This window comes from Babylonia areolata, chromosome 8 (genome assembly GCF_041734735.1).
Source record: "Babylonia areolata isolate BAREFJ2019XMU chromosome 8, ASM4173473v1, whole genome shotgun sequence".
NCBI lineage: Eukaryota > Metazoa > Mollusca > Gastropoda > Neogastropoda > Buccinidae > Babylonia > Babylonia areolata.
The window spans coordinates 31,255,162-31,270,161 of NC_134883.1; the positions used below are offsets into that span (position 1 = coordinate 31,255,162).

The following is a 15,000-nucleotide window of genomic DNA, read 5'->3' on the forward strand; positions in this document are numbered from 1 at the left end:
GAAAACACAGCACAATACAATACAATACAACACAATACAATACAATACAATACATCGCAGCAATGGACAGGAAAACACAGCACATTACAATACAATACAATACAACACAATACAATACAATACAATACATCGCAGCAATGGACAGGAAAACACAGCACATTACAACACAATACAACACAATACAATACAATACAATACATCGCAGCAATGGACAGGAAAACACAGCACAATACATTACAATACAATACAATACAACACAATACAATACAACACAATACATAGCAGCAAAGGGCAGGAAAACAAAGAACAGCACAGTACAATACAACACAACACAATACAACACAATACATCGCAGCAAAGGACAGGGAAACACAGCACAATACAATACAATACATGTTCAGTTTTCAGTTTCTAAAGGCAGCGTCGCTGCATTCGAACTAATCCATATACGCTACGCCACATCTGCTAGGCAGATGCCTGACCAGTAGCATAACCCAACGCGCTTACAATACGATACACTACGATACAACACAATACAATACAATACAACACAATACAATACAACAGACACAATACATTTTTACACGCTATGGTTTTCCACCCCAAGTTTCAAGCGGGAGTCTCACTTTCTAGCAAGTACTATGGTTGCCATGGCAACATGACCAGCGAACGCATAATGATATAATTATAATTTGCCATCCATCACTTTGTCATGGGTTCATTTTGTTTTAACTGCTATGTACATTTGTGCAATTTCATTTTGCGTTAATTAATGTCTCATACTAACCTAGAGTAGGCTGTCAACAAGGTTTTAACCAACATGTTGGGGTTTGTGCTCAGGTAAGGGAATACGATCTCTCTCTCTCTCTCTCTCTCTCTCTCTCTTTTCCTTAAAAAAGAAGGTGAGAAAAAAGAAAAAAAAGAAGAAAAAAAGGTGGTGTATTGTATGTGGATCAGTCTGAAAGATTTGACATCTCTTTCAAAACCCGAAACTGAAACTTGAAAATCAACACAACATCTCTTGACACGTTGTTCAACAGGGTTCCCGCCTCGCCGCCGCCACAGAATCTGACAAGTTTTGTGTTATCTTCTTCTACGTTGCTCGTCGTCATCAACTGCATCGTCGTCGTCGTCGTCATCGTCGTCGTCACCGTCGTCGTCACCGTCGTGGTGGTGTTTGTCGCCAGTGGCGGTGGTCGTTGTTTGGTGTTGGACTATGGGTCACGTGGGATGCTGGTCACCGTCGCTGTTGGTGGTGGTGGTGGTGCTGATTCTGACGGCGATGACAGCCATTGGTGAGTGGGATCTTGTGCTGTGGTTGTGTTGTGTTGTGTTGTGTTGTTTTGTGTTTGTGGCTGTGTTGTGTTGTGGCTGTGTTGTGGTTGTGTTGTGTTGTGGTTGTGTTGTGTTGTGTTTGTGGCTGTGTTGTGTTGTGGTTGTGTTGTGTTGTGGTTGTGGCTGTGTTGTGGTTGTGTTGTGTTGTGGTTGTGTTGTGTTGTGTTTGTGGTTGTGGTTGTGTTGTGTTGTGTTTGTGTTTGTGGCTGTGTTGTGTTGTGGCTGTGTTGTGTTGTGTTGTGTTGTGGCTGTGTTGTGTTGTGTTGTGGCTGTGTTGTGTTTGTGGCTGTGTTGTGTTTGTGGCTGTGTTGTGGTTGTGTTGTGTTGTGTTGTGGCTGTGTTGTGTTGTGGCTGTGTTGTGTTGTGGCTGTGTTGTGTTGTGGCTGTGTTGTGGCTGTGTTGTGTTGTGTTGTGGCTGTGTTGTTTTCTGTTTGTGGTTGTTTTGTGTTGTGGCTGTGTTGTGTTGTGGCTGTGTTGTGGCTGTGTTGTGTTGTGGTTGTGTTGTGTTGTGGCTGTGTTGTGTTGTGTTGTGGCTGTGTTGTGGCTGTGTTGTGTTGTATTGTGGCTGTGTTGTGTTGTGTTGTGGCTGTGTTGTTTTCTGTTTGTGGTTGTGTTGTGTTGTGGTTGTGTTGTGTTGTGGCTGTGTTGTGTTGTGTTGTGGCTGTGTTGTGGCTGTGTTGTGTTGTGTTGTGGCTGTGTTGTGTTGTGCTGCGTTGTGTTGTGTGGTGTTGTGTGGTGTGCTGTGCTGTGCTGTGTTGTGCTGTGTTGTGTTGCGTTGTGTTGTGGTTGTGTTGTGTTGTGTTGTGCTGTGTTGGATTGTGTTGTGCTGTGCTATGCTGTGCTGTTTGCGTGATTTTGTTGCTTTGTTATTGCTGCTGTTGTTGCTGTTATTGTTGTTCTCGCTATTTAAATTATTATTATCATTGTTGTCCTTCTCCCTTCTCAGCCCTCTCCTCCTCCTCCTCCTCCTCTTCCTTCTCCTCTCCTCCTCTTCCTCCTCCTTCTCCTCCTCCTCTTCCTCCTCCTCTTCGTCGTTCTCCTCCATCACCCCCTGCCCCTTTTCTTCTTCTTTACACACACACACACACACACACACACGCGCGCGCACGCACGCACCCCCCCCCCCCCACATATATATGTGTGGGTGTGCGTGCGTGCGTGTGTGTGTGCGTGTGTGTAGATGAAAAAAAAAGGTGACTACAAGACCTTTTAATTAAAACGTCGTTTAAAAAAAAATGTCAAAAGATGATATAAAATCAAATGTACCTTTTGATGAAGATTAAAAGCACGACGTTTCCAAACTGTGACTTCTTTTTTTCAAGTGAAGAGGCGTTGGCAGGCCACAGGAGTCTGAACTGAGGAGGTGAGTTCTACTCAATGGCTGGAGAGACTGCTCTGTTCAGCTCACTGATTTGTTGGAGGAGAGGGGGAGGTTGGGAAAGGGGTGAGGGTGTGGTGCGAGGAAAAAGAAACAGGAGGAGGTCGAGGGGTGGGGGGAGGGGGTGGAAGGAAGAGAGAGCTGTGTGTGTCCCGCTCTGACACCCTCTCTCTACCCCCGTCCCCCTTTCTTCATTATATATATATATATATATATATATATATATATATATATATATATATAGATAGATATATATATATATATATATATATATATATATGCTATCTGTTGTAATGTCTTGAACTGCATACCGTTCTCATCGAAACAAACTCTTTCTCACTGTCTCTGTCTCTGTCTGTCTGTCTGTCTGTCTCTGTCTCTCTCTCTCTCTCTCTCTCTCTCTCTCTCTGTGTGTGTGTGTGTGTGTTTAGAGAAAGAACGTTGACCAACAGATTTAAGCCACTGCACACTCATATGGCGCGGAAATTCTTCTGTAAATCTAGTTACACTTTTACATTTTTTTCAGTTGTGAAGGCTAGTTTCATGAACAATTTTGAAGACTGTATATATATGAATCCGATATTGGCTTGTATGAATCTTGGTATTGAAATGAATTTATTTCTCATGTATGCCAGAAAATTTGAGGATTTGTTCCTAATTCCTCTCATTGTTGGCCTTGGGGAAACTTAGTGCAGGAGATGTGTGTTGCTTAATCAAACACACACACACACACACATACACACACACACACACACACACACACATTCACACTCACTCACACACACACACACACACACACACACACAGAGCTTTCCCGCGGAGTTTTAATGCTTTTTTTTTTCCTTTTTTTTTTTTTTTGTAATACTGGTCATCACACATGAACGCCATGGATAATTCAGAAGACACAGCGTAGCAATGCCGAGCACTTATAGCGTCATACCATGCAGTGATGATGTTTCCAATTCCGGTTTGGTGGGTGGTGGTGTTGGTGGTGTTGGTGGTGATGGGTATCGAGTGGAGGGGAGGGGTGGGGCGAGGTGGAACTGCAGTGTTTGTAAACTGTGTCGGGTTATTTGTGACTGAGAGTATCATCGGTTATCGTTTTGTAAGTGCACACACACCGCCATCGTTTGTGAGTGCAAGTGGTAGGTTATTGTCTTGCGAGTGCAAGTGTTGGGGTCGTTCGCGAGTGCAAGTGTTGTGCTTTTTTGTTTTTTTTTTTTGTGAGTGCAAGTGTTGTGTCAATAGTTTGTGAGTGCAATTGTTGGGGTTATCGTTTTTGTGAGTGCATGTGTTGGGGTCGTTTGTTTGTGAGTGCAAGTGTTGTGCTTTTGATTCGCGAGTGCATGTGTTGGGTCGTTTAGTTTGTGAGTGGAAGTGTTGGGGTTATCGTTTTGTATGTGAATAGATTAGGTCGTTAGTTTGTGAGTGCAAGTGTTGGGCTATCGTTTGGTGAGTGTATATGTTGGGTCGTTTGCGAGTGCAAGTGTTGGGTTATTCAGTGTTGTGTGAGTGCATGTGTTGGGTTGTTTCGTGTGTAAGCGCAAGCGTTGGGTCATTAGTTTGTGAGTGTGAGTGACGGCCGGGCTATCTGTATGCGCAGTTGTGGAACAGAATAATTACAGAGTGGTAAAATGTAGTTCTGACGATTTTGAGAACGGACGGTTCTGAAGCGAAATGTGTCTCAGTCCATCACGTGGGTTCACAAGAATACCACACACACACACACACACACACACACACACACACACACACACACACACACACACACACACACACACACACACACACAGTATCTCATTATTATTCTCACACCACTTACCCCCAAACCACCACCACTCCCAGCCCCCACGCTGTGACCCAGCAGTTCACAGCACGCCTCAGGGACACTCACCGAAGGAGTCCCTGCGCTGCTGATGATAGACAACAGTGGTGTTCAGTGTGGTTCCTGTAATTGCCCATTCCCAGCGGGACAAGCGGTGTCGTGTTCTAGAAAGAGCGGCCCCGCAAATCCAACATGCAAAGAGTTCACACTGTATTCGAAACTTGCTACGAGGTTGTCAGAATCTCGGTTCTTCTTCTTCTTCATTTTCTTTTTCATTCAATCATTCATTCATTCGTTCGTTCATTCATTCATTTTTTTTTCTTTCTGTCTGTCTGTCTTTCTTTCTCCTCCTTCGTTCTCATTATTATTGTTATGATATGACTGCGGATTGATGCATGTGAATTTCTTCATTCGCCCGAGAAAAAAAGAATAGAGTTGGGGGGTCGGAGGGGAGGGGGGGGGGCAAGGAGGGTGGGGCACATCAAACACACACACGTACATACACACACACACACACACACACACACACACACACACACACACATACACATACGTACGTACGTACATGCACACTCGTACGTACACACACACACTCTCTCTCTCTCTCTCTCTCACACACACACACACACACACACACACACACACACACACACACATACACACGCATACAACAACAACAACAACAATAACAACACAACACAACACACGCCTACGCATCTGTGAACATTTTTGTATGTTTGTTTGTTTGTTTAATTTTCCTATCCTTTGCAAGACTTACAGACTATGTTGTCGTTCCGTACGTTTTTTCAGGTGAGTAGGAAAACAACACTCATACCCACTTGACTAATAATGTTTGATCAGTTCAAAATACCGACCACCCTTTTCCCCAAGAAGATCAAACATGAAGTGGTGTGAAGGGTTGGTGAGTATGTGTGGGTGGATGGGGGAGAGGGAGAGGGAGTGGCAGAGCACCGGCAATAGAAAATCATTGGTAAGTATGTGGTTTAAATCATCTTTAATTGTTCAACAATACACATGATTACAATGCAATCAATGACAAAAGAGCATTAAAGCTTGCACTGTGCTCACAACATTGCACTTCAATTTTAACATGACGGCTGATGAACCATATTATCAGTTGTATCAACTAACATTCATAAACAGTATGTAATGAAATAAAGAAATAAAACAAATAAACAAACAATACATAATATAGTAAAATAATGATAATATCAATATCAACATGAGATTAAATTTATTATCACCAGAGGAATCGGCCTGATAGGAGAGAAAAAGTAAGTATGTACATGTATGTCGTCAGAAAGAACGTGTCTCTGCTGGAAACTATGAAAATTTGATACCGTCGGCGACGGGCGCAATAGCCGGGTGGTTAAAGCGTTGGACTGTCAATCTGAGGGTCCCGGGTTCGAATCACGGTGATGGCGCCTGGTGGGTAAAGGGTGGAGATTTTTACGATCTCCCAGGTCAACATATGTGCAGACCTGCTAGTGCTTGAACCCCCTTCGTGTGTATACGCAAGCAGAAGATCTAATACGCACGTTAAAGATCCTGTAATCCATGTCAGCGTTCGGTGGGTTATGGAAACAAGAACATACCCAGCATGCACACCCCCGAAAACGGAGTATGGCTGCCTACATGGGGGGGTAAAAACGGTCATACACGTAAAAGTCCACTCGTGTGCATACGAGTGAACGTGGGAGTTGCAGCCCACTAACGCAGAAGAAGAAGAAGGAGAAGATACCGTCGGCACCTGTGTGTGTGTGTGTGTGTGTGTGTGTGTGTGTGTGTGTGTGTGTATCTGGGTGTCGCTGTGTATATGTGAATATGCGTGAGTGTGTGATTGAGTGTGTGTGTGTGTGTGAATGTGCGTGTGTGTGTGTGTGTGTGTATATGCGTGTGTGTGTGTGTGTGTGTGTGTGTGTGTGCATTGTCCCACTACAGCACGGAAAACGCCATGATCAAAGCAGTGAACGGTTTGTGGACCCCTGTAGCTGTTTGTGACGGCGAAGTGCTTAACACTTTTATGGACACATGCACACGTGTTTACATATGTCTATCTATCTATCTATCTACTATTTAAGTAGCTGGCTGGCTACATATTCAAATGACATTATCTATCTATCTATCTATCCCTACTTATATCTATCTGTCTATTTATCTATCTATCTACTAGTCAAATAGCTGTCTGGCTACATATTCAAATGACATTTTAAAAGTGTAGCTGTATCAATTAGAGAACCAGTTTTTCATTTTGATAAACATACATCGATACCCAATCGCCCTTATGTACTCGGGCCCATATACACGTGCACTCCAAGCGCGCGCGCGCGCACACACACACACACACATACACGCATCGCTAGCTGAACAATATTGTTTGAACCACAGATCACAGCAAACTGTGAAGGAGACATGTACACACAGGCATAATTCATACTCTCTCTCTCTCTCTCCCTCTATCTCTCTCTCTCCCTCTCTCTGTGTCTGTCTCTCCCTCTCTCTCTGTCTCTCCCTCTCTCTCTGTCTCTCCCTCCCTCTCTCTCTCTCTGTCTCTCCCCCTCTCTCTCTCCCCCCCCCCCTCTCTCTCACACGCCACCCCTGAATTCCCACCTCCCACCCCCCCGCCCCCTCTTCTCACAGAGATAAGTGAAGGTGGTATATATCAGGACAGCGACTGAAGAGTGATAGGCGAAATTCACAAGCACGTGAAGTTAATTGTCCGTGTCGTAAAACTGACAGCGTCCACGCTGCTCTCAAGTCTGCCTTCCAGTCCTCTTGTCAGTTGTCCAACAATTTACAACACCTGTATTCTTCTTGTACTTGTTCGCGAACGACGTCTTCTTCTTCTCCTTCTTTTTCGTCTTCTTCTTCTTTTTCTTCTTCTTCTTCTATTCCAGTTATTGTTCTCATCCGTCGTTCTTATTAATTTTTTTTTTTTAAATATCTTATTTCAATTTTGACTCACTTGTGTAAACAAAGTGAGTCTATGTTTTAACCCGGTGTTCGGTTGTCTGTGTGTGTGTGTGTGTGTGTGTGTGTGTGTGTGTGTGTCCGTGTGTCTGTGTGTCCGTGGTAAACTTTAACATTGACATTTTCTCTGCAAATACTTTGTCAGTTGACACCAAATTTGGCATAAAAATAGGAAAAATTCACTTCTTTCCAGTCATCTTGTTTAAAACAATATTGCACCTCTGGGATGAGCACAAAAAAAATAAAAAAGAAGCCTAATTATATGCAAACTGCATTTACTGTTATATTTATATTTTTGGTATTCTCTAAACTTGGCACTTTGACCTCTAATTCTGACACAACAACAAGAGGAGTCATTATCATCATTTTTTGTTCAAACAGGAATTTCTTTTGCTAAGCACGGAATTTTTATTTATTTTGCAAACGTTTTGGTGCAGATAGTAAAGAAGGGAAATTACTCTGTAATTAATGCTAGGGGACTTAATTTATCACAAGTGAGTCTTGAAGGCCTTGCCTCTCTTGTATTTCTTTATTTTCATGTGTTGTGTGCCGTTAAATAGGCAGAATTGTAAAAAAAAAAAAAAAAAAAAAAAAGAAAAAGAAAAAAAAAGGCCATTACTGTGCCGAATTCTTTACCCATTAAAGGTTCAATCAATCAATCAATCAATCAATCAATCTTCTTTCCTTCTTGTTCTTCTTGATCTTCATCTTGTTGTTGTTGTTGTTGTTGTTCTTCTTCTTCTTCTTCAAATCTTTCTGTTCTTAATCGTCTTGTTCTTGGCCTTGTTGGTCTTCTTGTTCTTCTTCTTCTTCTTTTGCTTATCCTGCTTCATTCTCCATTTCCTCATGAGGTTCTACTTCATTGAACGTTCCTATGAGACAAAATCATCTTTTCAATCAAACAAACAACAGTCTTAAAACCTACGAAGGAATTAAATCAGCGTCATCTTAATAAATCGATTTCTGCCCTGAAAATTGTAACGTTAACTTATATATATATATATATATATATATATATATATATATATATATATATATATATATATATGTCGCTTTGATCAATCCTTTACCACACAGTAAATGTAATAAATGTCTAGCATCGATCGCGACACTGATTTTCAATCAACATTCTGTGAGGCAAAGCCTTCGTGGCTCACGTGTGATTCCTGCTGACTGACAACATCGACATCAACAACAACAACAACAAAACCGAATTCGCCAGGTTTTGAAGAAGTGGAGGGAGGGGAGGGGTTTGGGGGTAGGGGGTGGGGGGCGGGGGGCGGGTTAGAGGGGTGCAGATGGGGGTTACCAGTGCGTAGCTACAACGATCCAAATGAGACTTGTGTTCATCATAGAAAAAAAAGGGTGGTGGTGGGTGGGGGGGTAGGGGAGGTGTTGTTAACTGTCGATTGACATGGTGACAACAGCCTTTTTTTCTTCTTTTTTTTCGTCTCTCTCAGAGCCGCTTTATTTAAGCCACAGTGATAATGACGGGCATTTTAACGACGACATGTGGACACATTGATTTGCACTGCAATCGAGTTGTTAATAATCGCTCCAGATCCCAGCCAGAGACAGAGGTAGTAAACAGCACAATGACGTGCGCTCTCGCTCTCTCTTTCTCTCTCTGTCTCGGTCTCTCTGTCTCTGTGTCTCTGTCTGTCTGTGTCTCTCTTTGTGTCTCTCTTTGTGTGTCTGTCTCTTCCTGTTTGCCTCTGTCCTGTCTATCTCTGCCTGTCTGTCTGTCTGTTTCTCTCTCTCTCTCTCTCTCTCTCTCTAGGGATGATCTCCCTTGGAACAAGGACTTGACTGTAATGACCATGGAAAATGTTTCCTCTACAGACAAAGGTTTCCCTTCATCACCCCATCAGTCCCAACTCTTGAGCAATCCTACTTCAAAAACACAAGACAATGTGGTTATCCTCCCCCCAACCCCACCTGTGGCCCCCACCCACCGTTCTGAACTGAGTGACCAAACTCCCCCCAAAAAGACCACCCCTGTTGGGAAAAGAACCAGGAGTCAAGTTCGACGTTCTCTGTGCCACTCGTCACACGCCCGCGCTGCTCCCAGTCCACTACCGGAATTAAAAAGGAGAATGTTACAATTAGAAAAAACAGTGAACTCTCTTACTCCAAGTGAGGATTTAACTCAAAACACAGTTACTTGCTTGATCAATGATGCAATGACTGTTGTGAAAAATGAATTCCGTGTTTGTATTTCAAAAAAAGTTGATGTCCTCAATACAGAAATTGAAAAATTAAAATCAGTTGTTTCAGATCTTGAAAGCAAAAACAAAGAACTCATCAAAGAAAATCATTCAATTAAATCCCAGTTGGGTTCTCTCCAATCAGAACTGAACAGAAAGAAATACAATCCAGTCAACCAAGCAACAGTTGATACTCAGACCCCAACTGACCATGTATGTCAACATAAAAATGTTACTTCCCAAACTGATGCTGAAATTCAAACTGAAAATCACATACTCTTTACTCAAGGTTCAGAAACCGAAACACAAAATAGTGACGCAAAACCCATCAACACAGATAAACAGTCACACAGTGATCGTTCCGTCAATGATGGTCAGAAAGGAAATCCAGCAAATAATGCAGACTGTTTACCCCATGACAATGTCACAATCCACGAAGACATTTCTACTTTCAATTCCTTTGCTGTTCTCGATGATATCAATGATAATGACAAAGAACAAATTCATTTCACAGAGTCCCAACAATCAAAACAAATATTAACAAACAAACAGAAGAACCCATCAGAAAGTGTTTCAAACCCCTCTACCAGAGATGTTTTGGACCGTATGACTGTTCCTGAAAAGGCAACAATGCTGCTTCTTGGGGACTCTGTCATACGCTTCATTAACCCCAAGAGACTGGCCCCTCGTGGAGAAAGCATGTTTAAACTTTGTGTTCCAGGAATGTCTATTGATGACCTTCATCACTGGCTTTCTTCCGTACCAGTCTCACCCAACATAAAGGATGTGATCATCCATGTTGGTGTGAACTCTTGTCCCGCAGGTCCAGTATCCCCAGAAACATGGAATGAACTTTTTATTCTATGTTCTAAAACCTTCCCCCACGCACGTGTAGCTTTCAGCTCCATTTTGCCTGCCAGAGGGAATCATCATTTCAATAATGTCATAACGCCCTCAAACCTAAATCTAAAAGAAATATGTAAAAACCACAATATTGCTTTTATTGATAATTTTCTTCCTTTTGCGTCAGACACAGGTCTGTACAGCAGTATAAAACACACGAATACCAGAGGAACAGCAAGACTTGCTGAAAATCTCAAAACCCTGTGGCGAAGAGGATCCCACAGAGAAATCAAAGGTCCCATAAAAACATATACCAATAGCAGATCAGACTCTCCTCTGAATTCGTTTCCACTTGTCTCACCCCCGTCCTACCCCCAGAGAGTACCAAATTCTAGGGAATACTACAACTCCTTACCATTCAAACAAAACCAAGAGCGTCGTCCTGTTGGTCTGATATCAGAACATGCACCCCCACCCATGCAATCTTCTTACCATTTTCCACCTCTCATTCCAAAATCACAAAGAGATGAACCCCCGTTTTCCATGCCTCCCAAACACCCTCATCAGTTTCAATATTACAATCACCCAAATCAAAATATCACCACCTCATACAACAGTAACCATGGAGCTAATATCCGTCCAAACACCTCCCAGAGACAAGACACGGGAAATCCTGCAATGCCTGTGAATTATGACGCATACACTGACGAACTATTTAAAATGGCATCAAAAATATTGTCATTCCAACAACACTTCCACCCCCACTATTATGGTACACCTGTGTGAGTTTTCTCATCAACATAGCCCTGATGATTATGACCTTAGTGGTCGGCAGGGGTATAAACAACATAGATTGATTTGATTTCTCATCAATACCATCTGTCTAACTGGGTGTTGTTATACTAAAATATAAATTCATATATACATATAATATATTCATATATTTATATATTAATAGCATTCCGGTATACAAATGTACATGTACAATTATGTGAATCATGCGTGTGATATGTATAGTTCTGCGAATGTTCACACGCTCGTGCAGCAAGTGCGTGGGTGCGGAAAGTGCACATTCGCGTGAACGTTCATGCGTGTGTGTGTGTGTGTGTGTGTGTGTGTGTGTGTGTTGCGGACACACTCGTGATCTTGTAATGCACATGAGGTTGTCATAGTTTGCCGGACCAAAACTATATTCAGCGCAAATTACGTGAGTTGTGCGGACGCAGTAAATATTATTGACCTTATTACTTGCTATATTTGAATTGTATTCTATGTGACTTCTTATTTGATGACGGTGAAAACTTGGATGTATAATTGACCTAATTACTTGGTGTATTCGACTATATTCTATGTGACTTGTTATTTGATAGGTTGTTTAATCAGTGGTTAAGCATTTTGCACACTGTGTACTTTTGGAGGTGCCCTTTGGTACTTCTTGTGTCTTTTTTTCTCCTTTCCATTGTACCATTGTATCATAACATTAATAGTCATCTTTGATACTGTTGTATTCACTTTTTCTGTTCCATGACTAAAACACTCAACACTTGGCCGATATCTGATGGTTTTAAAGTAGGTTTTCTGAATATTAATCATATCATCAACAAACTCGCTGATGTATCCCATGTCCTTTCAAACTCCGGAAAACAGTTTCACATATTCGGATTTGCTGAATCAAGACTAACAGACCATATACAAGACTCTGATTTACTACTACCAGGCTATTGTATTATTCGTAATGATCCGAAATGTTCTAGAGAAACAGGCCTTGTTGTATATGTTCAGCAAAACATTAACTTTAAACGAATTGAATCACTCGAAAATTATCAAGTTGAATCTGTATGGATCGAAATATGCTTTAAGAAATCAAAACCTATCCTTCTCGGCTTTATCTATAGAAATCCAGCTGAACATGTAGATTGGATAGACAAGTTTATGTTGATGATGGAAGAAGCTTCTTTGTCTTCAAGTGAAATAATACTATTAGGTGACTTTAATATTGACTTACTCAAATCAAACAAACACTGGACAAAACTTTATGAATCATTTCACCTAACGCAGTTAATTGACATACCTACGAGAGTTACTGCAACGTCAAAAACACTTATAGATCATATATACGCTTCATCTACAAACTCCATAACAGAAGTATGTTCCCCAACGTTTGGCTGCAGTGACCATTCCCCTATATGTTTCACATGGTCCAAACGAGGTGTAAAAATTCCTGCAAATAGACATAAAACCGTTTGCCATAGAGATTTTAGACAATTTGATAAGGATTTATTCCTACAGAACTTGATACATTCCAATATGTCAGCTGTTTATCAGTTCTCTAATCCTGAAGAAGCACTGGAGGTTTGGTATCACAATTTTCTTAATGTATATGATAAACATGCTCCATTCATAACAAAACGTGTCAAAAGCTATCCTAAACAGCCGTGGATGACTAAAACCATTGATGATAAGATTAAGGAAAGAGATTCGTCTCTCTCAGAAGGTAAGAAAGATGAATTCAGAAAACAACGTAATCTTGTAAATGCTTTGAAACGTTCAGAAAAAAAGAATTATTTTCAAGAACTTATTTCCACAAAATCCAATAATAAATTGATTTGGAAAGCAATAAATCAGTTAAATAATAAACATAATATCACGCAATCCACAACAACTAACGACATATCAGCAGAAAACCTAAATACACATTTTTGTAATGTAGCTAACTCAACAGTAGGAACTAACATGTCATCCCTTAATTCACTTGATATTCTCGAAACCTTTTGTAACACTAAAAATATTTCATCACACCTTGATATCCCTCTTATGGATGTACATGAAGTTTACTATGCTCTTTCCCACTTAAAACAAACAGGTTCGAAAGGTATTGATGGTATAGATGGAAAGATATTAAAACTCTGTGCTCCTATAATTGCCGAAACACTTACTTATGTCTATAACCAATGTATCACAAAAAAGATAATTCCTAAATCTTTTAAAGTCGCGAAAGTAGTACCCATTTTTAAGTCAGGAGACCGTACAGACCCTTCCAATTACAGACCAATTTCAATTTTATCAATATTGTCAAAACCTTTAGAAAAACACATTAACAAACATATCCTTAATCACTTCAATCACTACAAATTATTTCATCCAAATCAGTCTGGTTTCAGGTCCAAGCACTCCTGTCATACAGCACTCACTAACTTAGTCGAACAATGGCTCACAAATATAAACAATAATGAAATTACTGGTGTTCTCATGGTGGATTTTATGAAGGCATTTGATGTGATAGACCACACTCTTCTTTTGAAAAAACTAAAATTATATGGCTTTTCTGGAAATACACTTGACCTCATATCTTCATTTCTATCAGACAGAAGACAAATTGTATCTATGAATGAATCTCAATCCTCTTTACAGTCTATCTATTACGGAGTTCCTCAAGGTTCAATTCTTGGTCCAATATTGTTTTCTGTTTATATAAATGATTTGCCTCTATTTATTAATGCATTATGTGAGATGTTTGCAGACGATACAACAATACATACAAATCACACTACAATAGACAAAGTGCACTATGCTCTACAACAAAGCATTAATGATATAGTTAGATGGTCCAATTTAAATCACATGCGTCTCCATCCAAAAAAAACGAAATGTCTCATACTCACCACCAGACAGAAACGCCAAAATTTTTCACACAACCTTCCACCCTTTTCCATTAATGGTCATCCAATAGAAGAAGTTGATAATCATAAAATTCTTGGAGTCACCATTGATAACAACTTATCTTGGTCCAGTCATATAATGTCATTATGCAAAACCCTATCCAAAAAGATTTATCAGCTTTCCAGAATTAAACATTTTCTTGATTTGCATTGTAGAAAATTATTCTTTTTTGCTTATATTGAATCACATATTAACTATGCGTCAACACTCTGGGATTCAGCTAGCGATAATATACTAAAACCTTTACTAAGTCTGCATAGACGAGCTCTTAAATTAATCCTCCTGAAATCTTCATCACTGACTGCTGACGACTACAGACATTTAGATATTCTTCCCCTAAAGCTTAAACTTGAATACAACAAAGCAGTTTTTATTTTTAAAATCATGTCTAATTATGCTCCATCTTTGAGAGATAGATTTCCCACCACGCTAGTCCGCCAGACCAACAAGATTAAGATCCCCATTCCAAGAGTAGATCTGTTTAAATCCAGTCTCATTTATTCAGGAGGCTGTTTATGGAACAATATTTCATCCAATCTTAATGTTCAGAAAAGCATTCAAGAATTCAAAAAACATTACCATACACGCCTTATGGACAATTATGTCAACAATCCTACTTAACTTGACTTTATCTTATTGAATACGCATATATAGTTTAATTGTATGTCTAACCGCTATCGCACTACTTAATGATATACAAC

General features: G+C 40.5%; 1 protein-coding gene across 1 annotated transcript in view; it reads left to right on the forward strand.

The window, feature by feature from the left end:
- The window catches only part of LOC143284739 (uncharacterized), a 98,041-nt gene that overhangs the window by 5,218 nt on the left and 77,823 nt on the right, over nucleotides 1–15,000 (forward strand). The window contains exon 2 of the mRNA XM_076591699.1: nucleotides 1,041–1,295. Within this exon, the coding sequence (XP_076447814.1) occupies nucleotides 1,217–1,295 (79 nt within the window). The 5' untranslated portion in view covers nucleotides 1,041–1,216. The remainder of the gene's footprint in view (nucleotides 1–1,040; nucleotides 1,296–15,000) is intronic.